The 27,114-nt window shown below is 39.4% G+C and overlaps 1 protein-coding gene across 1 annotated transcript; it reads left to right on the top strand.

Moving 5' to 3' along the window:
* The first annotated feature begins 1,222 nt into the window (after positions 1 to 1,222).
* cspg4ba (chondroitin sulfate proteoglycan 4ba) lies at positions 1,223 to 26,414 on the top strand. Its single transcript, XM_063898103.1, has 10 exons — positions 1,223 to 1,430; positions 5,412 to 5,575; positions 7,643 to 11,215; positions 11,763 to 12,236; positions 12,851 to 13,027; positions 16,903 to 17,101; positions 18,579 to 18,710; positions 21,479 to 21,651; positions 21,990 to 22,173; positions 22,872 to 26,414. Exons 1-10 carry the CDS (start codon positions 1,304 to 1,306, stop codon positions 24,923 to 24,925), a joined length of 7,257 nt encoding a protein of 2,418 aa, XP_063754173.1. The 5' UTR covers positions 1,223 to 1,303; the 3' UTR covers positions 24,926 to 26,414.
* The last annotated feature ends 700 nt before the right edge of the window (positions 26,415 to 27,114 follow it).

Here is a 27,114-nt window from a genome sequence, read left to right on the forward strand (position 1 = left end):
TTTATAAATGTATACATTTAGAAGAAGAAGACAGAAGATGAACCTTTATTTCTTTTAATATACATATTTAGTGTTTTTAATATTTTATATGAATATCCTTGTGAAAAAATCTGCAGTTTTTTAGTTCAACTCTTGGATTTTTAAAAAGATTCCATTTCATTTGACCGGAAACTTCATCAATCTACAGAGAAACAACGTCTACAGACTTATGACTGAACCTGATACAAACTGTAAAAGTCTAATTCTTCTCATTGTGAGATGGTCCACTTAAATCCTGCAAGCTAAGTTGGCAAAGAAGCAGTTCTTAAGTCTGGAGGTTGTGAATCCCATCTGGATTGATTAAATGTTCAGTCTTGGATGAGACGATTAAACTGCCCCAGGATCAATCTGTTCCATAAAAATAAAAATCAGAGCTTATCAGAGCTGTTGGAACCAGACACATGTTGACATGTTTTTTTTTTTTTTTTTTAAAAGGTATACCTGTCAATAGCAGATGATGGAGCTCAGACTATGAGAACACTTGATGACATTTAACTTAACAAAAAGCATTATCCATAAACTCAATTTTGGGGTGAGCCTAAATTCCGTTCAAGGGATTGTTGCACGGAAGCCTGCAAACCACACAGATATTCCATTAAAACTCCCTTACATAGAGTAGGATTGGCTCCAATAAAAACACTTTAACAAAATCTAAAGTATTGTATTTATTCATTTATTTATAAACTTGGAATCTAGCAACAAAAAAAAAAAGGAACCCCTGAATTTGCATCTTAAATTAAAAATAATTATCGACTTTAAAAGTGCCCTTTAGTCTAACTACAGATCCATAAATAGCGTTACCTGATTTATTCTCTGGGCACTTATATGACATTTAATAACAAGTACCATAAATCAGGTTAGTTAAAGACTTTGAAATGTGTATTAACACATTCTTATTCCAACAGTGTGTTGCTTGTTAAAATGGCCTGCAGCATTTTTTCCCGTTCTCTTGTGGCTTTTATTTTGAAAACTGAGATTAAAATGCCTTCTTTGAGGAGAACAGGCACACACACGCACACACGCACACGCACGCACACACACACACACACACACACACACACACACACACACACACACACACACACACACACACACACACACACACACACACACACACGAGGCGGAGTTTAACGAAGACCTACCTCGGTGTCTCAGTTCAGTGCAGGGTCTGCTGCTGCATAAACTCTCACACACACAACTGTTGTGTTGGACGGTACTGAAGCGTGAACCAGTGAAAAACAGGTCTGTAAATATGTAATCGTACATGTCCGGTAACAGTCGTGTTTCCACCGGGAGAAGAAAAATGGACTCTGTTGTGAAAAACACCCAGAAGAAGTTGTGGCTCGGCGGGCTGCTTTGGTGGTCGCTCCTGCTCGAGCTGGCGTCGGGAGGTAAGAACTTGTCGACTTTTTTTCAATGAAAACTAATGAAAGATAAACTAATATGGTGGTGCTTGTGGTGTCAAATTTTTAACAACGACACCGTATAATTATGTTAGACGATTCTCTCTCAGATGTTTGCAGTTTACAGAGGAAAGTGTTTCACCCTGAATGCTATTTTAGATTTCCAAGGTGATAACTACCATCTTCAGTGGTCATAAAGAATTGAACAAAAACCTTCGTTTGGATGGATGGGATTTCCTTCATAAGTAGGCAGCAGCACTATTTCTGTATCATCATGAGCATGCATCTAAAAGTAGGCTGTAGTATCACCTTACACAGGATTATGAAATGTTTTCTGTACGTGATTTTGAGTTGCTGTAGTGGTTCACAAATCCTAACTTCAACAGAAGTGAATCAATTTTGAATGGGGTATGGCTAGTGGATGTTTGGTTGCAATATTCATCAAAGACTCTAAACAGAATTTGTTTGTAGCTTTAAAGCAGCCTCTGCATGGATCTGATAATATCAGTGATTTTTCTCTTTTAAATGACTGTAGGTGATTTGTGTGCGCATGATGCATTGCTCTTATCTTATTATAGTAGGCAGCAGAAATGGGACTTTGATGCCTGTAGAACAAAAGGACTGTGGCACAAGTAAGTTAATAAAAACAACAATGGACAGCTGCTTTAAGAGATCTAAGGGGAAAAATATGTTTTTTAATGAGTCACAGCTTCAGATGTACATTGTTTACATCTATGTGAGTATTCATTAGCCCCTCTGGTTGATGTGATTCCATGCTTGTGTCATCTAAATTCAATGTTCATCCAGGCTTGGCCCCTGGGGATAATCAGGAATGATTTCATTGTGACTCACTCTCACCATATACTTCATTGAAAATAACTACAGTATAGCCATTTGTTTTACTTCAATGGATTTCAGAATATGTGTACCCTTAGTATTATGAAACTAGCCTTTGCTTAACGCAGCCACGTCACAGGCTTTGACCATGCATCATCAACTGAGTGGCATGACAGTCAACTAAAAACCAGAGAGGCACTTCAGTCAAGTTGCATCTCTGATCTGATGTGTAAACTGAGCACACAGGCAGTGACAAGCAGTGGTCTCACCCCTCAAATTAACTGCAAGCGGGTGTTCGCTAAAAGGTCACTGGCTTTGTTGTTGAAAAAAAGGTTTGTGAAATCTCACCAATAAATGTCCTTGACCGAAAGAAACCGCCCCTGCAGACATGCAGATTACAGAACAACCACATTCAGGTGTACACAGCTATGTTTATGAGTATTGTTCTCTGGGAGTGTGCTCTTTCATTTGCATACCCTCCAGAAATATCCATATTAAATATCCATAGCATGTGAGTATGTCAAAAAAGGCCACATCTAAGATGTCTCTCCATTGGTATACAACTTTCAAAGAATCCAGTAAACTGTCGGGTAGACCCTTTTGTTTTAACCAAACATGACGTTCATTCATGTGACTTAAACATCACAGAGATGACACCAAAATACAATTGAGCATGCATGTCCATTCTTGTGAATTTAAGGGAAAAATGTCATTGCATTCCTCTCGGCCAGTTTTTCGAAAATGCTTCCTCCCTGTTAAGTACAAAGAGCCAGTCAGACGAATGAACATGACGTTTAAATGAGAAAGGACAACAAATTCTGTGCGTCTGACTCAGTGTCAGAGAAGAGGAATGCTGCGTGCCTGTGGATAAATCAAATAGTTTATTTCCAGCTGTATTAAACAGTTGCTAAAGGCACATTACATTAGACTGGTCAGTTGAGTTTAATTAAACAAAAATCAGGAAAAACTGCATTAAAATAAATATCTATTGATGCAAATACATTGGTCTGAAGAGTTTTTTTAGAGGAAACATTTTCAAGCTTGTTCGGCCTTTTTTTATTTCTCTGCTGAGGTCTTAGACATATATTCTATATTTGAATTGGATTCAAACGGTGTTATTTTTTGGGTAGCCACGAATAAGCTCCAAAGCTGGCTGTAGGTGAATATGAGATGGAGATATTTCACCAGAAAACATGTAGGCTCCTTAAAATGGAAGAAAGCTGTCTGACTTCAAATATATTTAAATGGGAGGAATTAATGATTGAATCTTGATGAAAATACATGTACATCTTTTTTAAAATAATAACGTTAAAGGGTTAAGGGCCTGACAACTGCCAATCAATCAATAAATTGATTAATCGATTACACGAACATTTATATTTTCGACAATTAATTAACCAAGCAAGACCCTTCTCAAGCAAAATCCAGCCAGAGAGATAAAATAACATTTTGGATAAGAAAACATGGTATTTGCATGTAAAATGATGTTGTAAATGATCTTAATTTGCCTCATTTTCTCATAAATGCTTAAACGTACTGTATTTCAGTCCAGAAGAAGGATAGCTGACTTCAAAGATAGGTAAGCAAGGTATAAGACACTAAAACATAAATAGACTCTTTAAATATGGGTGATGCACAAAGACTGAGTTTATTCAGGCAATAACTAAGAAAAAACCCAGGAGATGATGTAAAAGGAATGTTGGGCTTAAGCATTTATTTTATTTCCTTTGCTATTTGGTAAACATTTTTTTCTTTGCTCTTAATTAAGATATTTGAAAGTAAAAGGATATTAAGTCATGTTACTCTGATTTCATTTTGTATCCCTCTTTAATCAGCTCCTGTTGAGTGCTGACTGTATATCGATATAGCTGAAGGGCAAATGTTCATGCTTTACTTGTTTAATTGGGTTAATTTGTACTACACAGTTAATACGGATTGGATTTGCAAGAACCCATTAGTGCATTGACTCCTTTCAGGAATAACGACAATGCATTAACTCGCATTAACTTTATTTGGCCTTTGCAGTGAGTCACTCTGGCACATTAGCAGTACTACAGTCATGCCCTGGGTCACGATTCACAGACAAATCAAATGTGGAATAGACATGTTTCTTCACACAGGCCGAGATGTTTATTGACCTTTTGAATATGCGTGGGGGCTCTGGAGCTCATTAAAAAACTGAACTGGTGGTGCCTGGGCAGGAAGGCTTGAATGAGAAAGCTTCAGAGTGTGTTATGCCAGATTACAGGGTGATGTGAGAGGGCTGGTAGGTGAGGTAGAAGAAACAGCTGGGACCGTCCGCCACGTTGTTTCTAGAACATGAGGCCACGGACAATGTGGAAACGTCAGAGCCTTTCATGTTCAGGTTGAAGGTTCCTGTCAGTGGAGGGCAGGCCCAAACATGTCTGACTCCCTCCGAGCTCACCTCCACATCCTTTGCCTCAGTTTGTTTGCTCCTGTTGTGGCGTTAAAGTCAAATACTTTTAAAATTCAGTTTTGTGATTCCTACGTTTTTGGACAGTCGGTGAACTTTCTCTTCAAAAATACAAACGTGCAGAGACAGAAACCTGCAATTTTTCTGCCAACGCACAGGCTGGAGTTTTGTTCCATCCTTAAAGTGGTTATTATTTTATATGTAAGTGCTTCATAATTGCACATCTGTTGGACTTGAATGCATGTAAATCATGGTATAAACACAGCAGGCCCACCAGGAAGGCTAAACTCAGCAGAGGATCTAACAAGCATGCTTTTAAATCTGGTGAGGTATAATTTGTGCAGCTACTGTGCGTTATAAAGCCCTGTGTTCATATGCATGTGTGTTTTCCACATACAGGACCCTGTACCTCTGCTAAAGAACAACCAGAATGATAATTAGCTGACTTTTATTTCTAAATGTCACATGTTGCCTTTATTAGGACCTCTATGCTTGACTTCCTCTGCTTGCTGTATTCGCTTCTCTGCTACTGTACTCTCGGTTGCAGTTCTCTTTCATACTTGGAGTGTACAGCCTTGATTTAAATGGCTGCAAAAGAGAGAGAACACCACATTTGGATACATATGTTCTTCCTCTCGATCTCTGTACGTGTTTTTGAAATACCCCTCTATACCCCTCTCTGATGTCTCTTTCTACAGCTTCCTTCTACGGTGACGGCTTTGTACAGCTCAAGGCAACGGAGTCGTCCGACCATAACACACTTCGCATTCGCTTCCGAACCTCCAGTACCAACGGCCTGCTGTTTCTCGCTGCCGGCCAGAGCGACTACTTTCTACTAGAGCTCCATGCTGGTCGCCTGCAGGTGGGTACATCCATGGCCTTAGCACATGAGCATATGTGTTCATGCATACATGAGCACCCACATGCACACACGCATATATGTAAAGGAATACAATACACACTGATGTCTGTGCTTGATCCCATGCACGCGTATAGAAAGACACACACTGAACACCTTAAGCTATGGCTCCATCACAGTTGACAGTGTCAGTCACTCGACAGAGTAACACAAGCAGACAAGCCTGCATAGTGTGAGCTGTATGTTTGCTCCATACCAGTCAATTGTCACAGTGGAAACTAGGAGATTATGAAAGCAGCAGATCTGTGTGTGATCATTGCGTAATTGTACTTTTTATGTCAGCTTAATGATTTGTGACTTAATCCCAGTGCAACACACATTTGCCTCCCAAAAATGTAATAATTTACTACTTCTGTTTATGCACATACTTGCTTTCTGGTGATATAAACACAATGTTATATAGGGCTGCAACTAATGATTATTTTTGATTGTATATTTAGTCACGAAATGTCAATAATTTGTGGGAAAATGTCTTAGAGCCCAAAGTGACACCTTTTTAAATGTCATGTTTTGTCTGGTTTTATTTCTAGTGCTCTTTATACAATGTAATATATTATATTTTATATTATAAGAGGCCATTCTTTACTTTGTGCAGTCCTTTTTGTTATTAACATTGTCACCTGCTGTAGTAATGCTTACCGTAGTGCTTTTTATCCACTCACAAGAGATGTTCCTGAAATGATAATTATTTTAAAACAGTAGATACACTACATTATTATTTAAAAAGTTATCAGTTTGTTAATTGAGTGTTTCTCACTATTTCTCAAGGCAATTATTTCATAGAATAATAAGCTTGTTAAAGTCAAAAGAAATAAACACGACATTTAATCCACCTTTGCCAAATCGAGTGCACTATTTTTAGCCTGAAAAACAAACCCTGCTTGGAGGATTTAACAGTGAAATACTTTTGTCACCTGGAGTTTCTAAAGCATCCAGTAAGCTGCTCTGCAAATCAGCATATGGAATGGACAAGCATACTGAAGAAAAGCTTTTTAATATGCAAACACATACAGTACATGGGAAACACAGTATTTCCTCAGATATGTATTCTAGCTTTTGTACATCAAACTTGAGAACATCTATTTCTGTTAGAGTTGTGCTACCGGGAATAAATCACACTGACAACTGTGTTGCAGTGTTATACTTCAGTGAGCATGAGGAATGAACTGCTCTTCCCTGTTCCTTAAAGTAGCACAGGTCGGCAAATCATTTTACGTTCATTCGCACAAATTATCCTCGGGCTTGGGGTCTCATTCCATGCGAGTCAGACATGAGCGCCCTTCCCTGGAAACACTTGCCTGAATAGCAGGGACCCAACAGCCAGCATGTCTTGACAAGCATGTCATCTTAATGCAGCATTAGTTTGAGATGGTGACATGATGCTCAGCGGACATAGCTGAAGGCAAAGAAATAATAGTTCTCTTCCTGTTTTAAAGACAAACAGACAAAGCTCAGTGAAATAACAACCTGTGACATCATGGAATATAATTAGTCTTCTTTTCCAGGTGTCACACTGTCTACAGTTAATATTTAATTCCTATAAGTCATGGGTTATATCTAATGATAGAAAAATATAAAGATTATTTTTAACAATAATGTTGTTTTTTTTATAATCATACCTAACAGAAGCAAACTGTAAATGACAGTGATGTGGAAATTTAGCATGACATTATAATAATGCTTGATGAATATTTAAAGGATCAGCTAATTATTAACAACTCATCCTGAAGTAGTTTTGAATGTCTACCAAATTTAACTTCAATCCATCCAAAAGTTGTATGGACATTTTGCTCAAAATTTTAATTGTCAACATCATCATCCTTTGAAGAAAAGTTAAGGGGTAATGATTAAATCAAAATGGACTGACAAGGCCATTCCTAAATGCATGTTGCAATTATTATAGCAATAAATGTGTATTCTAAAATGTTTATTCCTTAGATTAGTATTTGCATTTACCTTTTCATACCTGTAATATAGCCTATTTTGTATTCCTTTTTTTTCTTCTCCTAGCTGAATCTTGACCTTGGATCGGGGGAGTTACAGTTACAGTCAGAGAAAGGCACCCAGCTCAATGACCTGGCATGGCACTCCGTGGAGGTTCACCATGTGCAGCACAATGTCACCCTGACTGTGGACAAGAACTCTCACACTGGTGTTAAGATTCCACCCTCCAATCACAATCTCCGTATTTCAGATGGGCTTTTTGTTGGAGGCTCAGGAGGCCTGGACAAAATGTACCTACCCAGAGACCAGATTGGCTTCCGAGGCTGCATGGATGAGGTGCTCTTTAATAAACATGACTTGTTGTCATCACTGAGGCCATATACCGGATTCAAGAATGTCCATGAGGTTTCTTTAGGCTGTAGTCCCCAATTCTTTGCCACAGAGGAGGACCCTATCAGTTTATTCAGCTCCAGGGCTTACATTTCTCTTCCAACCTGGACCACCCAGCAGGAAGCAGTATTTGAGTGTGTCGTGCACACTTCAGCCAAAGAGGGAATTATCCTGTACAGCTCAGCCAGAGAGGGGGACTTTGTGGCTGTTGAGATTCAGGAAGGTTTGCCAGTGGCCACTGTTGGGAAAGGTGGAACCAAAACCGAGCTTCGATCCCTTACATCAATTTATGACAAGAAATGGCATACTTTGAAGTTGCATTTAAGTTACGAAAGCCTTGAGCTTACTGTTGATGGAGAGATGGTGAAAAGCAGCATGAGCTCACGTTCAAAGGGGCTTCAGCTTAAAGGTTATCTTTTCGTTGGAGGTATTGATGACGGCACCAGATCAGAGGCCAGAAAGGTCGGGCTTGTCTCTGTGTCTGGTAAGCGTGTAAGAGGAGGTTCCTTTAAAGGATGTCTGAAGAACATTGAAGTCAACAGAGTGAAAACAGGTCTTTCCAATGCTGTCGTCACAAAGGATATCTCAGTCGGTTGTGAGCCAGAGACAGAACCGGAACCATCAACCACTGTGAGTCCAATAAATGCTGCAGGATCTCTTTTTCACTTGGTAACCCAAGCACCATCACTTCACACTTCCACCCTTGCAGAGGGCTTGGACAGAAAGTATGGCTCAAACTTTGTGCAGCTCAAAAACCTTGTGGTCCCTGAAGGTGGTCGAGCATCTCTCGAGGCCAAACACATAAAGGTACTCTTGGACTTTAAGAAGCTTGGCATTCGACAGTCTCAGATCGTGTTCCAAATTCGGGAGCAACCAATTCGGGGCCAGATAAGGCTTGATGTCGACCAGGACCAAGAGGAGAACACTTTTAGTATGTTGGACCTTTGGCATGGAAGAGTCATGTATATCCATGGAGGCTCCGAGGAACCTGATGATTTCTTCATGTTTTCAATTTATTCTAGCAGTAGAAAGAAAGTACCTGATTATCTGAAGGGCAACAAATTGTACCGCTACAATATTACTGTGACACCCACCAACGATGCACCTGAATTGAGTCTCCCTGAAGGTAATCTCTTTGTGCTGTTGGAGAACTCGAAGAAACGCCTCACCACTGATGTTCTGAGGGCCACAGACATTGACAGCAACAACACCAACCTTGTCTTTTCTGTGCTTGGAAACCTGAATGCTGATGCAGGATATTTGGAAATTGAAAACAACCCTGGCAAGTCAGTGCCCTCATTCTCATATCTAGACTTGGAAGAAGAGAGGGTGTACTATGTTCACACCGGAGTTCGAAACTCAAGGATAGTTCTTAGAGTTGGCGATGGGGAAAAAGTAAGCAATACCGTGGTTTTAAGGGTCATGGCTGTAGCACTGGAGTATAAGATTGCCAACAACACAGGCCTTGAAATCATTCAAGGAGAGTCAGCTATACTTAGTTTAAAGGAGCTGGCTGTGCAAACCAATGCTATAAAACAAATAGTTGAAATCCGATATGATATCATTGAACCCCCTCAGTATGGAGAGCTCCAGAGACTTCACTCAAGCGGTGAATGGAGGCATACTGACTCATTTTCTCAAAGACTTCTTGAAAAAGGGCGTCTAAGGTATGTTTGCACTTTTCAAGAAATCCAAACTTCCAACGTGACCGATTACTTTAAGAGCAAAGTTAATGTAGCTGCAAGGGCAACCACTGAAATACTTTTTTCAATCACTGTGAAGTGGGTGACGTACCACCTGATGAGGAATGTAATGATGGAAATGGATAAAGTAAGAAAAGTGACACTGGACTCGGAGAATCTTTTTGCCACCGCGGAGGGTGTGGTCCTCTCAGAGAATGACCTCTACTTTCGGGTTCTCACCACACCAAAGAAAGGGAGAATCCTGCTCGACACCACTATCTTGAGCAAGAACTCAACCTTTAGTCAAAGAAATGTAACTGATCAAAAAGTACATTACGAGCTGGTTGACCGGCCTTATGAAGATACAAGTGACAGGTTCAAGTTCCAGCTGGTTTCCAAACATGCTGAGTCACAAAACTATGACTTTCGGTTATCGATTAAAGCTGATGTCAACAGCGTGTTTATGAGAAGTGATGGACTCTCACTTATCGAGGGAGAAAGTAAACTTATTACAAAAGATGCTCTGTTTGCAGAGACTCTGAGTACAAAGGATATGTACTACACAGTAATAAGCAGCCCAAAACACGGGAAGCTATCACGTATTACTCGATCAAATTCCAATGCTAGCTACGACAACATCCTATCCTTTAGTAATCAGGATATATTAGAGGAAAGGATAATGTACATCCATGATGACAGTGAAACCACTCAGGATGATTTCACTTTTATAGCCTCCACCAGTCAAGAATTCAAATCCTCAATCACAGAAGATGAATTTGGCTCCAAAGAAGGAACGTTTAACGTATCGATTCAGCTAGTTAATGACCAAAAACCGGTCCGTGTTATTGATAAAGTTTTCTTAGTAATAAAGAATGGACAGAAGTTACTCACTATAGATGATTTGCGTTATCATGATGCAGACTCTGACTTTGACGATGGCCAGTTGATTTACACTCGACGTGGAATCCCGATGGGAGATCTAGTGCTCGTTAATGACACCACTCACCGGCTTTTCCAGTTTCGACAGAAGGATTTGGAAGAAAAGCGAGTTTTGTTTATTCACAAAGGAGTAAACGTGGGCAGATTTGTGCTCTTTGTCTCCGATGGAAAACACTTTGTATCGAGTCTTTTAGACATCAGCGCACAGGACGCTTTCTTGCAAGTTGGCAACAATACTGGCCTTATGGTTCAGAAGGGCCGGTCAGTAAGCTTTTCCACCAGTAATTTTAGTGTTGTAACAAATTTGGATATCAGAGATGACCAGGAGGTCATCTTCAAGTTGGATGAGGCCCCTAAGTATGGAGGACTTTATCACAATGAAACAAAAGTGGATTTCTTCTCACAGTCTGACTTTAAGAATGGGATAATCTCCTATCGGCACAATGACAGCCAACATGTTGCCGACTATTTCAACTTAACAGTGAAGGCAAAAGGGCTTGAACTTGCTGTGAGGATCAATGTGAAAGTGTTCCTGGAAAGTCATCAGAGGCCACCCATCGTGCTGCATCACAACATCCTACTGGTGGAAGAGGGGAAACCAGTGAAGATTAGCGAAGTCAAACTAGAGGTGAGTGTTTCAGAAAAGATAAAGAGACTTTTGGTCATCAATTCACAATATGGTGCAAATAATATGTTAAAATATGAAAAGCTGCTAATACCATAGATATCCTACTCATGACAAGTTTTACTTAAAAATGTTTTTTTGTTTGTTTGATCAGTGGTCACTAAACCTCTTTTTTTTAAAGACGATAAGACTTAATTGACTTAATTTAATATAAACAACAAAACATAATAATGTGCATACATGTAGGATCTTTATTCCAAAAATATTACATTATAACAACCTTTTTGTGCTATAGTTTTGGTGTCAGAAATAACATTGTTTCTGTCATAATCTAAACTATAATAAAGAAAAATACTAAACTAATATTACAATAAAAGAGCAGTTTTTACTGCTTTGGATTCCAGGGCTTCTTGAAACTCAAAACTGAATGCATACCAGTCTTTGTTTTGCAATGATGCCATGTTACATTTAGAGCAAAATGAAAATCAAACCTTACTGACGCATAGAACATTTTAAATGTAACCTGGGAATATGTTTTCTAATGCTGCAGGTCACTCACGAAGACAACCTGCCATCTGAGATTGTATTCACAGTCAAGGTAGCCCCATCTCATGGATTTATCCGGCGTTTTACTGACGCGGAGGAGCGTTACATCGGAACCAAACAGTCCCCTGTCGAGACGTTTACCCAAGAGGACATTAACAGTGGGAACATCCAGTACATGCAGTTGGAGCCCAACAAAATAAACGACACTTTCATCCTCGATGCTACCAACGGAGTGACTGATGTCAACGGCATTAGGATGTATATTGACATCATCCCACGCCTTATCCCACTTCAAGTCTCCAATTTCACGCTGAACGAGGGCGCTCCCAAGGCTCTTACTGAAGATGTGCTCAAAGTCACCAACAGACACTTTTCTGGAAACAACTTCCTGTATAGTTTGACTGAGCCCCCGCAGCATGGTCACATTGAGCACTCTCGACATCCCGGTGTGGCCATAACCTCTTTCACCAGGAGGCAGGTGAGACACTCTTATTTTCCGTCTGGTGGTAATATTGTTCATGCCCTCAACACAAAACAAACAGAGGTCATTTTTTTTCTTCTTTGTGTTGCCATTTTGCATGCATAGAATAATTTACTGGACAAGGTGTTTTCTAGAATTGAACAATTGGAATTAATGTATACATATTATTGGATTAATTATTGTTGCAACAAGTTGTACTAAAGCAACAAGGCTCATGTCCTCTGTCTTGAAAATTGTCACACAGTTTTTTTTAAACTCTAATCTACAGCTATATCTATAATGTCTTCAACCAAAAGCGTTCATATTTAAATTAGCAAATTAAAAGAAGAATAAAATAGCACTATCCTGGGTTGACCCACTTTTACCAGCCCAACTGGAATTTCTCAGCCTTGCCCCTATCTGGTTTGTGCTTCTTATTCATTTGTAAAATTGCAAAAAGCGCAGGTGGGTTTGGTTTTTTGTTCCTATATGCATGTACTTACATGAACCAATAATAATAGGCCTGAGGATCTCTTATCATCATTGTGTTATTTACTTGTTTTGAAAGAAATGTGCAGTTCTGTTCTCAGGTGCTCCCTATTATTATTTCCTCTTTTTTTTTTTTTTATTAGGTGGAACAAGAATTCATATACTACGTTCACGACAGCAGTGAAACCTTAGCTGACAACTTCACTGTGAGGGCCAATGACCCGGGCCTGAGGAAGCAGAGTGCGGCCCAGGCTGTGTATATCCAGGTTTCAGCTGTCAACGATGAGCCTCCTGTTATAACAGCCAACAGGGTCCTCAGGGTGAGTCCGCACTCCTGCTCTATATTTAAACTCTGGACGTTTTTTCTTTTATAGCAGCTCTGGCACCATAACTTTCAGACAATGCTCATGTGGGCAGTGTTGCACATTACCATGGCTGGCTGGCTGGCTGGCTGGCTGGATTAGGGGAACTATGTTTGTTATGTGGAGGAGGGTCCAGTGGGGTTGGCTGAACAGTACAGACTTACATTTGGAGCTGTATGGGTTTTTGAGGAAGGCATGTTTTTGTGCAAAGGTGTTAACATCTCTTTCAAATGTTCCTAGTCTTAAAATAAAACACTACTAATTGGTGGTTTGATTGCTGGCAATGCTGCTCCATTGATTTGAAGTGGCTATTTTCCACATTATGCGTTAATTGAAATTCTTTCAAAGGCTTCTTATGAGTACAAAATAGTTTGTATCAAATGGAAAATAACCCACAGCCATTACACCGACAGAAGGTCATGCTGCAATAAAATGTGTTGCTTAAATTTAGTCAATTTCACAGGCATCCTAGTGTTGAATGGCATGATGGCATGGCCTGGAAATAGAAAAGATCACTAATCACAGTTATTTAAAATTAGGAAGGTGAACTAGAAGGAAGTTGATGTGTTTAGTGCATGTGCCGAGCAGAGCTGACTTTGAGTTGGGAGAAGTCCAGCTGGAAATTATAGGTCTCTATTGTCTGTGCAGCTTTGCCCTAAATGCCTCAAATTCCTCTGGGATCCTGCAGACTCACAGAATGGCAATTTCTAAATTTCACTGCATTAAAGAACTTCAGGAAGTCAGTAGAATAAAAAGGTTATTAATTAGAAACCCTTAGAATATTTCAGGAGCTGCTAATTATATTTGGTGCTCACTGATAAACTGGTACGCACATACTGATGAGCAGTTTCAATTAAATGTACTCATTAGAAATGTTTTGACTTTATCTTAATTTTGTCCACAAGGTGGCTCTCTGCCGCTGCACAAGATGCATTGATACTGTGGAAGATTTGGAGAGCTTTTCTTGCACAACTTTTTATTGATTCCCATATAACATTACATTATAGTTTTGAAACAGTTTTGATGTTTATATGTTCAAATATAATGTGACAGCAATTGTCTTTACGTGGTATATACGATTGCTCATGCTTAACAGTGGGGTAAAATTAAAATCTGTTTTAAATATACAAACTATTGAGTAAAAAAGTAAAAAAAATACATACTCAGACAAAATCAAATCATTTCTGGGTTCAAAGAAAATCATGCCAAAAAGGAACTGAAGTTATCCTTTTGTGATGCAGAATGACACACTACAAATGTTTTGATTTTGTAGTTGTGGCGGGACGATCATTTATGACATACATATACACATTATTTTGGTCTGTGGTGGTTTGCTTCGATGGATATCATTTTATGTTGGGTTCTAAAGTGGGACTACATTTAATTCAGTTTTGTATTCTTAAGTGATATCCTTACAACAAGAGAAAGGCTTAAAACCAAGCAACATTTGATTGAAATCTGTCCATTTGAATCATTTTATTTGACACTTATTCATTGTATGTTGAGCAGGCTACATAAAACCACAAATCTAATAGAAATTCAACAAATAACCATCAAATCATTCGAGGTTAGGCAGTGAAGGAGACACACAGGAATTCTGTTAAAGAAGATCAAAGATGAAAGCGTGGTGAAGTTTGTTTTGTTGAAACCTGACTGTCATCTCCATCACGAGCGCCGCAGCCTGCTGAGCATGACACGCAGCAGACATCTTGTCAGGTTTGAGGGATTGATCTTGTCTCCAAGGGGCTGTTAGTGCAAATTGATCTCATGTGTCTTTTTCTTTGAATTTGGTGAGTCACACTGATGTTCCCCAGACTGATCCTGCAGTGACTTCCTGTTAAAAGGGGGATTATTGGAGTACATGAACACACACTCACAAGTCTTTTCATGTGTGAACTCTTCATGCTGTGGGACCAGTGTGATGTCCCCATGTGATGGGTGAGTGTGGAGTTTGTAGGTGCTTATTAAAAAAGTTCCCTGTGCTTCAGTTCCAGTAAGTAACACTTACAGCCAAGTGAGAGGCCAGCTCACTTCTAGTTACACTTGAGTCTTTCATTTTTTGCTTTTAGCATAATTTTAGGGCCATTTAAGCTCCAGTGTCCCCTACTATTTTGTGTTTTTTTAAAGGTAAAACCCGTCTTCAGATTCTCTCACACTTGTGAGAGGCTCTACATTCTTGCAGCGTTTCTGTTGCCGTCACTACTCGTTGCCAAATTCTGCATTTTGTGATCACTGACATTTATCACATAACCAACCTTCAGAGAGCAGCAGTGGAAACTTGCCAATGAAAACGCTTGCTTGTTTGTTTCTGTGTAAAGAGCGATTTTGCTGTGATAGCACAGGTTATAAATAAATCCCCAAATATCTTTTAGCTGAAAAAACTCAAAGGAAAAACAGCCTGAAAAAGACACCCAATTGTCTTATTGATACCGTATATATAGGAATACAATCCAGACCTTGAGCTCCAATCGAAATTGTTTTTGTGAAAAACATTAACAGGAATTTTAGCTGCTATAATAGCAATAGATGGGTGATAACCCATTTTATTGAGAACCTTCACACTTACTTCCCTGAGGTTCACCTCAACTCTACACACCAGCATTGTTTAAGTTTTTAAGCCCACAACTTTACTGTTTTGGTAATCAGCATAATTTCCAAAATGTGTTGTTTTCTTTCAGTGTTAACTGGTTCCTATTACCTTTAGTGACCAAAAATAATAAAAAGTGCTTTTTCATACCAATTAATATGACAATTAAAATTAAATAACACAAATGTAGGACTACTGATGAATGCTAGAGTATGTAATTATAGATTAAAAGCATGCATTGATCAACAATACTATGAGGCCTTAAAAAGGTGTCACACTTTGTAAATGCCTGAATAGAATAGCACCATTGTGAATGTTATTAGTATAACCTTATAAACATTCAAGAAATCAGATTACCATATCCTCCTGATTTGTTTGCTCCCTAATTGCTGTGGAATCATAACTTGTGTGAGGGACAGTGGCATGTTATGTCATAGTTTCCGGCCCGGAGAATAGAGTCTCGTCCTTTGTTGTCAAGTGTCTGCGCGCTTCAGTAGTTTTGTGCTCTGTGTGTCAATGATTTCCTCTGTTGCTTCGTGTTAGCTCCAGGCTTTTGAATTGACATGGAAGCAGGACCTTAACTGTGCCTCAGCAACACTGCAGTACACCCAACTGTGTTTTACACTGTGTACCGCTATATTTAGTCCTGAGATGTCCCTCATTTGAATGATGTTTTTGAACAGGACTCGAGTGATATTTTTCCATGGGTTGTTATTGTCTCACTGTCTTTAGTTGACGCATCTGGAGAATATTTTTATTGCAGTTCTGCTTGGTTGGATGATGTACTGCACAGTTAGAAAATAACGAGAGAAGAGAAAGGCAGATAGAAAAACATGTGAAATAACCTTGGAGCTGGACTCACACCCACAGCATCCGGGGTTCATTGTGTGTGGTGATGAATGAGGAGGTCATAATAGCTGCTAACGTTGGTCTTCTATGTGTCATGCTTTCTTTTCACTTGCATTATATCAGAGCAGAAAATAGGTGTTACAGAGCTGCTCTAAATGTGCTTTTAAAAAATGAGATGTACATGAGTGATGATTCTGTTCTGTCATAAATAAAGCAGATCTTTTGTCCCAATGTTGGGAAAAATATGACAGTATTTCATCCATCAAAACAAATGTCAACCTGGCAGATCTTGTTATCTTGCCCCCACATCCTGTCACACAAAACGTCTGTCGCTGTGGGTCTATATTTTCACAGAGATTAAAGGTGACACCTGTTGACCTGTCCATCTTGTGTCCAGGTCTGGGTGTCCTCGGTGACGGAGATCACACCGGAGGACCTGAGAGCGCAGGACCGGGACTCCCCCCCAGAGGAGCTGCACTTTATGGTGATCCCCCCCAGCAACGGACACCTGGCCCTGAAGAGCGCCCCCATGAAGGCCGTGCTCAACTTCACCCAGGCACACATTGACCAGGGACAGCTGCTGTTTGTTCACAAAGGTGAAATCAGTTTTTTATTACCTATTAAAGTATTAACACCAAACGATGCTGGAGAAGAAACATTTTAATATAGAAATTGTATGTTTGATTTAACTTTTACTCTGCATTTATACAAAAAGCCTAAAAACAGACAACAGGAGTGAAAGAGGATCTAAAGGAGGGGTCAGGAAACTGTGCAGTATACAATGGATCTCTTCCCAAATTACAAATGACCTATACCTAAAAACCTATATTAACAGACTTTTTGTGTCTGTTAATAATTTTTCTGACAACAATCTCTTTGTTTGTGTGGAAAAGTGTCTTCTAGAGGAAAATCACACTTGCCATAAGGACGATACATTTCAGTAGATCAGAATTTTGCTAATTTACTCGTATCATATTGTCATTCTTTTGTACAAATGAATGATTCAAAGAAATAGTATTAAAGGCATACAACAACATATATTTGATATTTTTGTTTTTTATACGTGAGGTTTTGATATATGACAGTCGAAAACAGAACATCGAATTGAGCATCAGCCATACTGTAACATATGGTGATAATACAAAAGTATGATCTTTAGTATAGTGTCATTGACTTCGTAGAACATGTAATCATGCCATTTTGATTCTGGTTTGTCTTCTATTTTGAGATGTTTGTATTAGAAAATTGTTTATTTTCTACTCTATTTCTAATTATGTGCAATATGTTTTACATGCTGCTGCAACGGAAACATTTGCCAATTTGGGATTAATGAAGCATATCTTATCTTATCTAATGATTTTATCTAGTTATAATAAGTGTCTTTTTATTTTCTTGCTTACTTTGTGTTTAACACAATAATGGCAAAAGTTATTCATCTTTGTTTTTAGATTCAAGATATTATGTTGTTGTTGTTGTTGTACCGTTTACATCCACTAAGAGATGCTGTTGACAATTCCTTAGAGTTGGATTTGCTTCATATTTTACACCTCACATTGAATCATACTCATCTGCATGAACAAATCAAATTTTAATTATCCTTAACACTGAAACAGACAGACTGGTTAGTGGTAAAAAAAATATTTAATAGTCTGGGAACTCAGTTTGATGTTATCAGTCTCAGATCAGGTTCCTTCTTACTGTTCTGATTACTATCTACTTCTCTCTCTGCCTGTAGGTGTCCCAACTGGAAATGTAGCAATGACATAGTGTGTAAGAGACTCCCCCCTACACAATATGTTGATGAATGAATTTCTTTTTTACACACACTGACCTATTAATAAATGATGTTGCTGTTTATTCCATTGTTGACTAATACCAATTTTTAGCTTACATTGCAGTTTTTCGTGAGACCAGCGTTAGGAACGCTGAGTGCTCTCTATTTTATATTTCCCAGAAATCAGACGTAGCTTTTTGAAACTAAGATGTTGTTTGTTCCTTGCAGCAGCCATCCAACAACTTTGCCTCTTGGTCTTCTTAACAGCGTTTAATTGTTTTGTTTTATTGCAATTCCAGGTGCCATGTCTGGAGGATTCAACTTCCAAGTGAACGATGGTGTGAACTTCACTCCCAGGCAGATCTTCAGCATCACTGCCAGAGCCTTAGTTCTCAGATTAGAGAAAAACCGTCCACTCAAGGTGTTTCCAGGTACATCTCCCCTCTGATCTGAGTAGAGCCTATCCCTTCAGGATGATGTTCTATAGGTTTAAAAACTCTCAAATGAATCCAACAATGTGCTAGTCTTCCTCTTTTATATTTATGCTCTTCCCTACTCTCTGTTCGAAGATGTACAAACCAAACTTTTTTTTCTTACAACATAAGATCACAAGATTGTTTCATGTTGAAACTAATCAGCTGCTCTCATAATGAAATTAAAACACTTATTTGCATCAGTGTTTCAGTCATTGTCTCTCCCAGGCAATTTTTAGCTGTATTGAGTTCCTCTTTCCTGCTTCTATTGTTAGGGCGCAGCTAGAGCTTTGTGTGTGTGTGTGTGTGTGTGTGTGTGTGTGTGTGTGTGTGTGTGTGTGTGTGTGTGTGTGTGTGTGTGTGTGTGTGTGTGTGTGTGTGTGTGTGTGTGTGTGTGTGTGTGTGTGTGTGTGTGTGTGTGTGTGTGTGTGTGTGTGTGTGTGTGTGTGTGTGTGTGTGTGTGTGTGTGTGTGTGTGTGTGTGTGTGTGTGTGTGTGTGTGTGTGTGTGTGTGTGTGTGTGTGCATGCATTCGTTTTTGTGTCTGTGCATGTATATGTGTGTGCATTTGTGAGAATGTTCCTCTCATTTGCTGTAATTAATAGGATTCATCCGGCTTGAATGTTCTGCTAGCTCAGAATCCCTTCAGTTAAATAATTCTTTTTTGCTACTTTTACCATTCTGGCTTTTGTCTGTTTCTGCAAACACGTTTCACGATTTCCCGAGGTCTGGTTTGTGAGTTAGAAGGGAAGGAAATTGTGAAGGCAGCAAACTGCTAACTGGCACGCTCTGCTGATCTTCCCCGCCACAGGGTGAGTGGGTACTTGAAAAGCTGTGCCACTGTCTGTCTGAGGCAGCCCTGTTTGTGTTGTTGCCAGATGAGGCAGAAGGGAGGGGGGGCAGGTTTTGGAGCTTTAATTGACAATGAGGGGTTTTGAAGGGGTGAGGCTAAACACTTTCACACAGTGGTGGTGAGATTAATGTTTATTTTTTTATTCTTACAAAATGCTCAAATGTTTGAGTGCTCTCTGTGAAACTGTGCAAAGAATCTTCACTCAATGGTTACATATGCTTTATTCAGAACCAGCGTTTACCTGAAAGCTTTCTGGAAATACCATAGAAGACCTCTTGATACAAGGACATTTGCTAATAATTCTGTCAAGGTCTTTTTGAATACACAGAGCTTATTATTTGAAGTCTTGTTCCAAATGGCGACATGAAGAGATGGTAGAAGTGATCCTTTTCAAATTGAGATTTGGTGTCAAAAGTGCAGGGGGCCAAATTTAAATCTATGATTAACACAATATTTTCTGAAAAGTGTATGGTGCAGTAGTCAATCAATTCAGGTTATTTTCAAGCAATGAAAGTACAATCATCAGAAAGAAATTGACATTTGGATACAGCAATACCGTTGTCAGCACTAAGTATTCTCTGCAGGTCTTCCTTGCTTTAAGCCTTACAGCCAAAAAAAAAAAACACAAAGTCTGCAAAGCACTTGGCAGCTTCTTTCTTTGAGCACGATTTAACTTCTAAAATCATCCTAGAAGAAAGTTTCCCAGTTTGTATTTATTAAGATCTTCTTTCATCTGGATCGTGTTACACAATAGTAAAAGAATAATGTTGAAAAGAGAGATATTAGGATGAAAATACATCAGAAAAAGAGTATTGTGATACCTTAATTATGTTTTATTCCTCCCATATTGCTTTATCATTCTAATCCCTTTTCATCATTATTATTTTAGATATTATCCCATATGCCTAAAAACATGACCTTTGGTTAAGGAATATGTGTGGTTTGTGCTCTGTGTTTGTAGCATGTTTCACACAGTATTTGTCACTCACAAATTACTCTCTCAGGAATAGACTAAACTAAACACAGGACTTCCTCTGAAAAAGTTATTTGAGTGTGTTTGCATATTAATTAGATGCCTTTGAGCATTTCTACATTTTACATCTCTATGTACTACCAAAACAAATCCCTGAACAAAACATCTGACAATATAGCAAACACATCATGTGCAGATTGAGAGCAGGTCAAGTTTTCATTGTGAAAAGACAAGAAAGCCTGTTCCTCCCTCTCCCTTTGAAGAGAGACATTTCCCATGAGACAGACATGGATGGTGAGAGTGCTCACGATATGTGATGAATGAATTCACTGTGCGGAGCCTCTTTTTCACTCTATCATTGCCTTTCATCTCTATCTGCAGTCTTTTTTAGGACCCTCACAATCTTCTTAGTGGTAGCACAGCTCTGGAAATCTTATGTAATTCATGTTGAGTGGAAAAAACGTTCACAGTAGTCCCTGTCATCATGCACAGAAAATGAATCTTTATACTTGTTCCGTCAGTGGAAGATTTCCGTGCCTTTAAGGAGCTGATCCACTTTTAATTTCTTGTTTGGATTTTATATAACAGCCTGCACTGCAGTTGGACCATTGTGTAAAGCCTGTGATGTCTGCAGTGCCGCTTTAATTTGACACTTCAAAGGGCTCCCATCGGTCTATTCCAGTGCTTTCTTTTGCATTATTTGGTGTCAAAAAGATGTGAAACGCTTCCAGAGGGGAAACTTGCAACATTTGATGCAGCCACAGATATGAATAGTGTGGTGACAGCTAAACTGAACACCAGACAAACACAGCTAATTTCCCTGACAGACATAGTTTGATGATCAATTATCTAAGCCAACTCACCAGCATTATTCTTAATTTAATTTCACGTCTCTTCCACAGGCTCTTCAACTCCAATCACGAAAGAGGACCTACAAGCAGTGACCAATGATATTAGCAACACCTCAACCCGCGTCATTACATTCAGTGTGATTCGGCATCCTAAACTTGGGCGTCTGGTGACGAGGCAGCCTGACAATTCAACAGTGGATATTTCCACTTTCACACAAGACATGGTGAGTGAAGAACTGCAGGTTGCCTGATTTCCATGGAATGAATAATAGATAGTCTGCATCCTCGTTCAAGAAATTGACTGTGCTCTTGTCAGCTGTATGGACCATGTAAGGCTTTTATGCAATCAATTATTGCTGATGGATTATGACCTGACACAGTTAAAGCTGTGAAGCTCTGTGCACTTTATTTACTGCTGAGCATAACATATTTTAATTAATTATGGACTTTTCATTAGTTCACTTTAAGGATGGCTATTCTGCATGTTGTGCAAATATGTTGATGTGAATTTATTTTGGATCGTGGTTTGCCTGAAAGATCTGTTTTGTTTTTTTTACTCTAGGTGGACAGGCATGAAGTTGTGTTCATTCAAACCCCCATCGAGTCAGTGGGTTGGGAAGCCATGGACTCTATAATCTTCTCTGTGGTATCATCGCCTACAACTCTGGACAGCCAGACCTTCAAAATTGACATTTCTTATGAGAATACTGGACCTGAACACAACACAGTCTTGCTCGCAAACAAAGGTATGAACAGCAGTTTATCAAGAGCTGAATGTTATTGTTTTTAAGTATTGGGCATAAGGAAACACATCATATATGAAAGGTTTATCAAAGGTATTGCAATTCACACTGATCATATCAAAGGTGCATGCTTCTGTTCCTGCTAATCCATCCAGTAGTTGTTGAGACTTTGCAATGAAAACTACAAATATTGACTTCCAAATGAGGATAGTGGTAAAGGCATGAGAGGCCCAAAGCCAGTGAGCTTTATCTACCAGGGACCACACATGTCTTCCTTTTGATTTAATAGCAGAAATACTTCAGTCTGGAACAAGTGGTGGAGCCATCAACTCACAAGTATATATTGGTGCACACACTGTCGTTACAAGCAGGGCTCAGCGTATAACACTTTTGATTCAAACATACTTTTAAGTTTGTTAAAAGTCGTTACAAGCCAAAAACTACAGTACCTGTCAACACTGAAAACAGCATATACAAAAGCTTTGTTTTCAGTGAACTAAAACACTGTTTGGGTGTGAACAAAAGGCCAAAAAGGCATAAAAAAACCTATGTACCCATGGACTGCCCTTTACTCTTTCATCCATTGAGAAGAATGGCTAGAAAAGATGTTGACTATGCTCTTGTGTATGTTTTTAATACTTCATAACATAACATAACACTGTTGTCCTTGGTGATACCTGTAACTTTCTGCTTGTTGCTAGGTGCTGAGGTAACTGAAGGGGAGAGTGTCATCATTGATGAATCCAAGCTGGATGCCTCTAACCTGATGTCTAAGCTGCCGACACCTCAGCGGAGCTCCCATGAGGTCTGGTTCCAGGTGATGTCTCTGCCTAAGCATGGTGTCATTGTGGTCGGAGAGCGAAACCTCACCAAAGAGAAACCTAACTTCTCCCAGTTCATCGTTAACAAATATGGTATTACCTACAAGCACGACAACTCAGAGACAACTGATGATTATTTTGTATTCAGTACATGGTTAAATCCTAAGGGAAAAACTGCTCAGCGCCCGGAAGATGACATTGATATCATCGAGGAGCTTTTTAACATTACAATCACACCTGTGAATGATCAGCCACCTTTGCTAAAAACTAAAGCTCCATTTCTGAGGGTGGTACAAGGGGATACGGTAGCCCTCAGGCCTGAGAACCTCAAAGTTGAAGACTTAGACAATCCTCCTGGTGATATAAAGTTCTCTGTGATTAGCAAGCCAAACAACGGCTACCTGGCTCTTGGAGGATGTTTGAATGAGTCGGTTGAGGCCTTCACTCAAGCCCAAATCAACAACGGAAGTGTTTATTTCATCCATGATGGAAGCTCTGTGTCAGGGGTGTTCTACTTCAGTGTGACGGATGGCCATCATAAACCAATATATAAACTCTTTAACCTAGAAGTGACAGAAATCACCATCTCGCTGGTTAACTACACTGGGTTGACACTGGAGCAAGGCAAGACTTCAGTATCCCTGACCCAAAACAACCTTGCTGCTGAGACCAATGGGAAAAACTTCACCATATACTACGAGGTTACTAAGCCTCCACATTTTGGCAAGCTTTTGAAGGACAACCAAGAGGTGACACAGTTCGAACAGGAGGATCTACAGGCTGGACGGTTGTCCTACCACATGATCTCCCTTTCCTCTGCAGAGGACAGCTTTGTGTTCAATGCCTTCACTTCAGAGGCCAATTTGACGAATCAAGTGTTTAACATAACAGTCAGGCCTTTAATCCAGGTTGGCAAAGGTTTGAGGATTCCAAATGGTATCACTGTCAAACTCAACACTGGCTTTCTTAATGCCTCTGAACTGGCTCATATCAGTAATAGTGACCCTACATTTGAAATTATCTCCCATCCTAAGTATGGGAAGGTGGTTTGGACAAAACCTAAAATGTCCAAGAAAGATGTACCAGCTGAGTCCTTCACCTTTCAGGAGGTGATGCAAGCGATGGTAGCCTTGCAGCTGAATGCCAACATGACCGGAGTTCAAGAGCTAAATGACTCTCTGGTGTTCGTACTGAAAGCTGATGATGTCCAACCTGCTAAAGGCAAGTTCCATTTTACAGTCGTGCCATATGATGCAGCACTTTTTCCAACCACAAAGAGTCCCCTTCCATCCACATCATCTGTTCCTCGGACTCCAATCCACACTTCGAGAAATGGGACTGTGTCACCGGTCCTGTCTACAGCTCTGCTCTCCACCCAGCAAACAAGCAAAAACCAGCAAAAGTTCAAGGCACGCAACCGATGGGGGAACTCCAACAGAACTAGCATATTTAGCACGACTCTTGGTAAGCCCACACGGGGAACAGAGGACCTGCCCTTTGGGAACACACCTGTACGTGTAGAGTCCTACCCTCAAAAAACCTCCAGTCCGCTCCTGGTCATCTTACCACTGTTGGCCCTGCTGCTGCTTATAATCATCTTTGTAGTCCTGGTTGTTTTTCTTCGACACCACAGGCATCGGAGGACTGCCTCCTCAAAAGAGACGGCTTCGACTGATGTTCCAAGCAGTCAATCCTACCATGGTCAACCCCAGAGGAGCCCAACAGTTCCAACAGTGACTGTCACTCCATTAAGCCCCAGCTGCCCCAGTAGCCCTGTGTTTGATCGCTTACTGATAACAAATCAGGGCTCAGCGTATAACACTTTTGATTCAAACATACTTTTAAGTTCTTGGAAGAACGGTTCCCCTGCATCGTCCTCCGAAATTATCAGAACCACCACTCCCACTCTGCAGATGAATCAGTATTGGGTATGAGCTTCGACAAGCCGACTGGTAACTACATCCTTTTCAAAATACTGTTACTTGTCTCTGAGTTGATATGGGCTAAACAAGAGACAAACAAAGTTCACAAAATGGCCATAATAAAAGCACCAATTGGGGTGAAAATATTGCACTCTTGTCTGGATGCATAATTAGCCACAACCGTTTTAAAAATAACTAATACAAAAGACCGTAACACTAGCTTGTTTTGAGGTGCTCTGCCTCCTAGTGGCCCAAAATCATTGGCGCAGCTTTAAGTAAGGATAAAACAGACACCCTTTTTATTGAGTCTCACTGGTCTACAACCACTGCTGTATATTGAGTTGGAAGGACAGAATATGTTCAGCGTTGAACATTTATAAAGCGATCATCATTGTGGTAAATTATAACCTGTGTTTGGTAATCACTCACATTGTTATCTGGTCCTTATGCACGATGAAGTCTCTTCCATTATGGGTTATGATCATCAGAGCTGAAGGTGGTGCTGACAGCAGCTTGAAACTGTGAATTACTGGGACTGAAAGTGGCACAAAGATGTACAGTCTAAGCATTTCAATTGATTGTGTAGATTTTATATTGTTGTCATGTATTATCACAGTATATTAACTTTTTTAACTCAGGTATTTTTGTTAAGTCATTTACTCCATGTTACCTTTAATGAGGGTTGCATGTATTGTCAATTACTGATATCCTTGTTTATTATTACAGGGTTTAAATATTATACATTTCACAGTTTTGTAACAAATGGCTGAATATTGATACGAGACATTGAAATGGTTTGTTTGGTACCACTATTAAAACGTTTTTAATAGCGTAAACAAATCCCACTGCTTAAAATATTATAACTTCTTTCCAAGTTTTTTATTTTTATTTTACTATGCATATATTTTTTAAATAAGCACAAAAAAAAATCAACGCACTGACCTTAAAGATTACACAAATCTACACTGTATTCCACCATACTTTCACCTCAGTGATTACAATTCTAATTTTATGTTCATTTTGTTATATATTTACAACAACCTACTGTTGAATAGTTTGGTGGTTCCACATAATTTTCAGGAAATGAAGCAGCTAACCATTAATAAGATAGGCACAAGAAGTGCATCCATAAAAATACTGATGTTCCTTACTGTACATGAAAATAATTACACACACTGAGATTTTCTTTGACTGAATATAGCGCTGGTATTTATACTAATGATTTACCTCTGATAAGCCTATTCCTTGACATAAACGTTAAGCCTTGGTGGTTTTACACTGTAACGATGTATCTGCTCTAACTGAAACGTACTGCTCTGACAGGTCCTGGCAAGATAAGGGAAATGAGAAAAACTACTGTAATATGTTATGTAATAATTTTATACTGAAGAGAAGTGTCTATCCAGTGTATTCCTGTCTCATCTGAATGATGTAACCTGATATGTATAAGAAGTGTCATATTTATTTATACCATGTTTTTAATAAACCACTTTAAAATGTTTGTGAGGAATCAGTTTATGCTTCCATACAGTAGCAAAATCAAAGTTTGTGTAAAACTGGTGCAGGCTCTTACAGGATCCATTAGTGTCCAAATGTTCCCCTTATTTCTTGTACTGGGTTTTTGGCAAATAATGTCAACATGTCCCCCTCCTCTTAATGATACTTTCCCTGTTGCAACAAAAGACACACTGCTCCAGAGGACCAATAACAAAAAGATTAATTGTCATCATCACTTCTTCTAGTTTCCTGCAATTATTTTAATTGTGGTTTTTTTCACATCAGAAAACCCCCAAAAAACTGCAGGGATTTGTCACATGATCCACACTAAGAAACTGAGTGAATACCCAGAAGTTAATCATTTAATGTAATTTAGAAAAAGCACAAGGATCTTTTTCTACAGTTTAGACAGCTGTGAGTCAGTCCACATGACTTACGGTATCACGCGGAGAAAGCCATGGCTTGTCTTCCTGAACCCTAACGCTAAGGATATCTGTAACTTGTGCCCAGGTGTTAATTACAGGCTTCAGTTACCATGAAGGATGTAAATGGTTTTGCAAAAAATGCTCCGGATCCGTACACAATTGAAGCTGGTGTGCTAAATGGCCGTGTTGACAGTAAATGAGCTAATGGGAGGGGTGAGCAATGGCATCACAAGTGAGTAGCAAACTTGGCAAAGTGATGTCAAGCCACATAGTCCACCA

The sequence above is a fragment of the Eleginops maclovinus genome, chromosome 12, assembly GCF_036324505.1.
Source record: "Eleginops maclovinus isolate JMC-PN-2008 ecotype Puerto Natales chromosome 12, JC_Emac_rtc_rv5, whole genome shotgun sequence".
Lineage (NCBI taxonomy): Eukaryota > Metazoa > Chordata > Actinopteri > Perciformes > Eleginopidae > Eleginops > Eleginops maclovinus.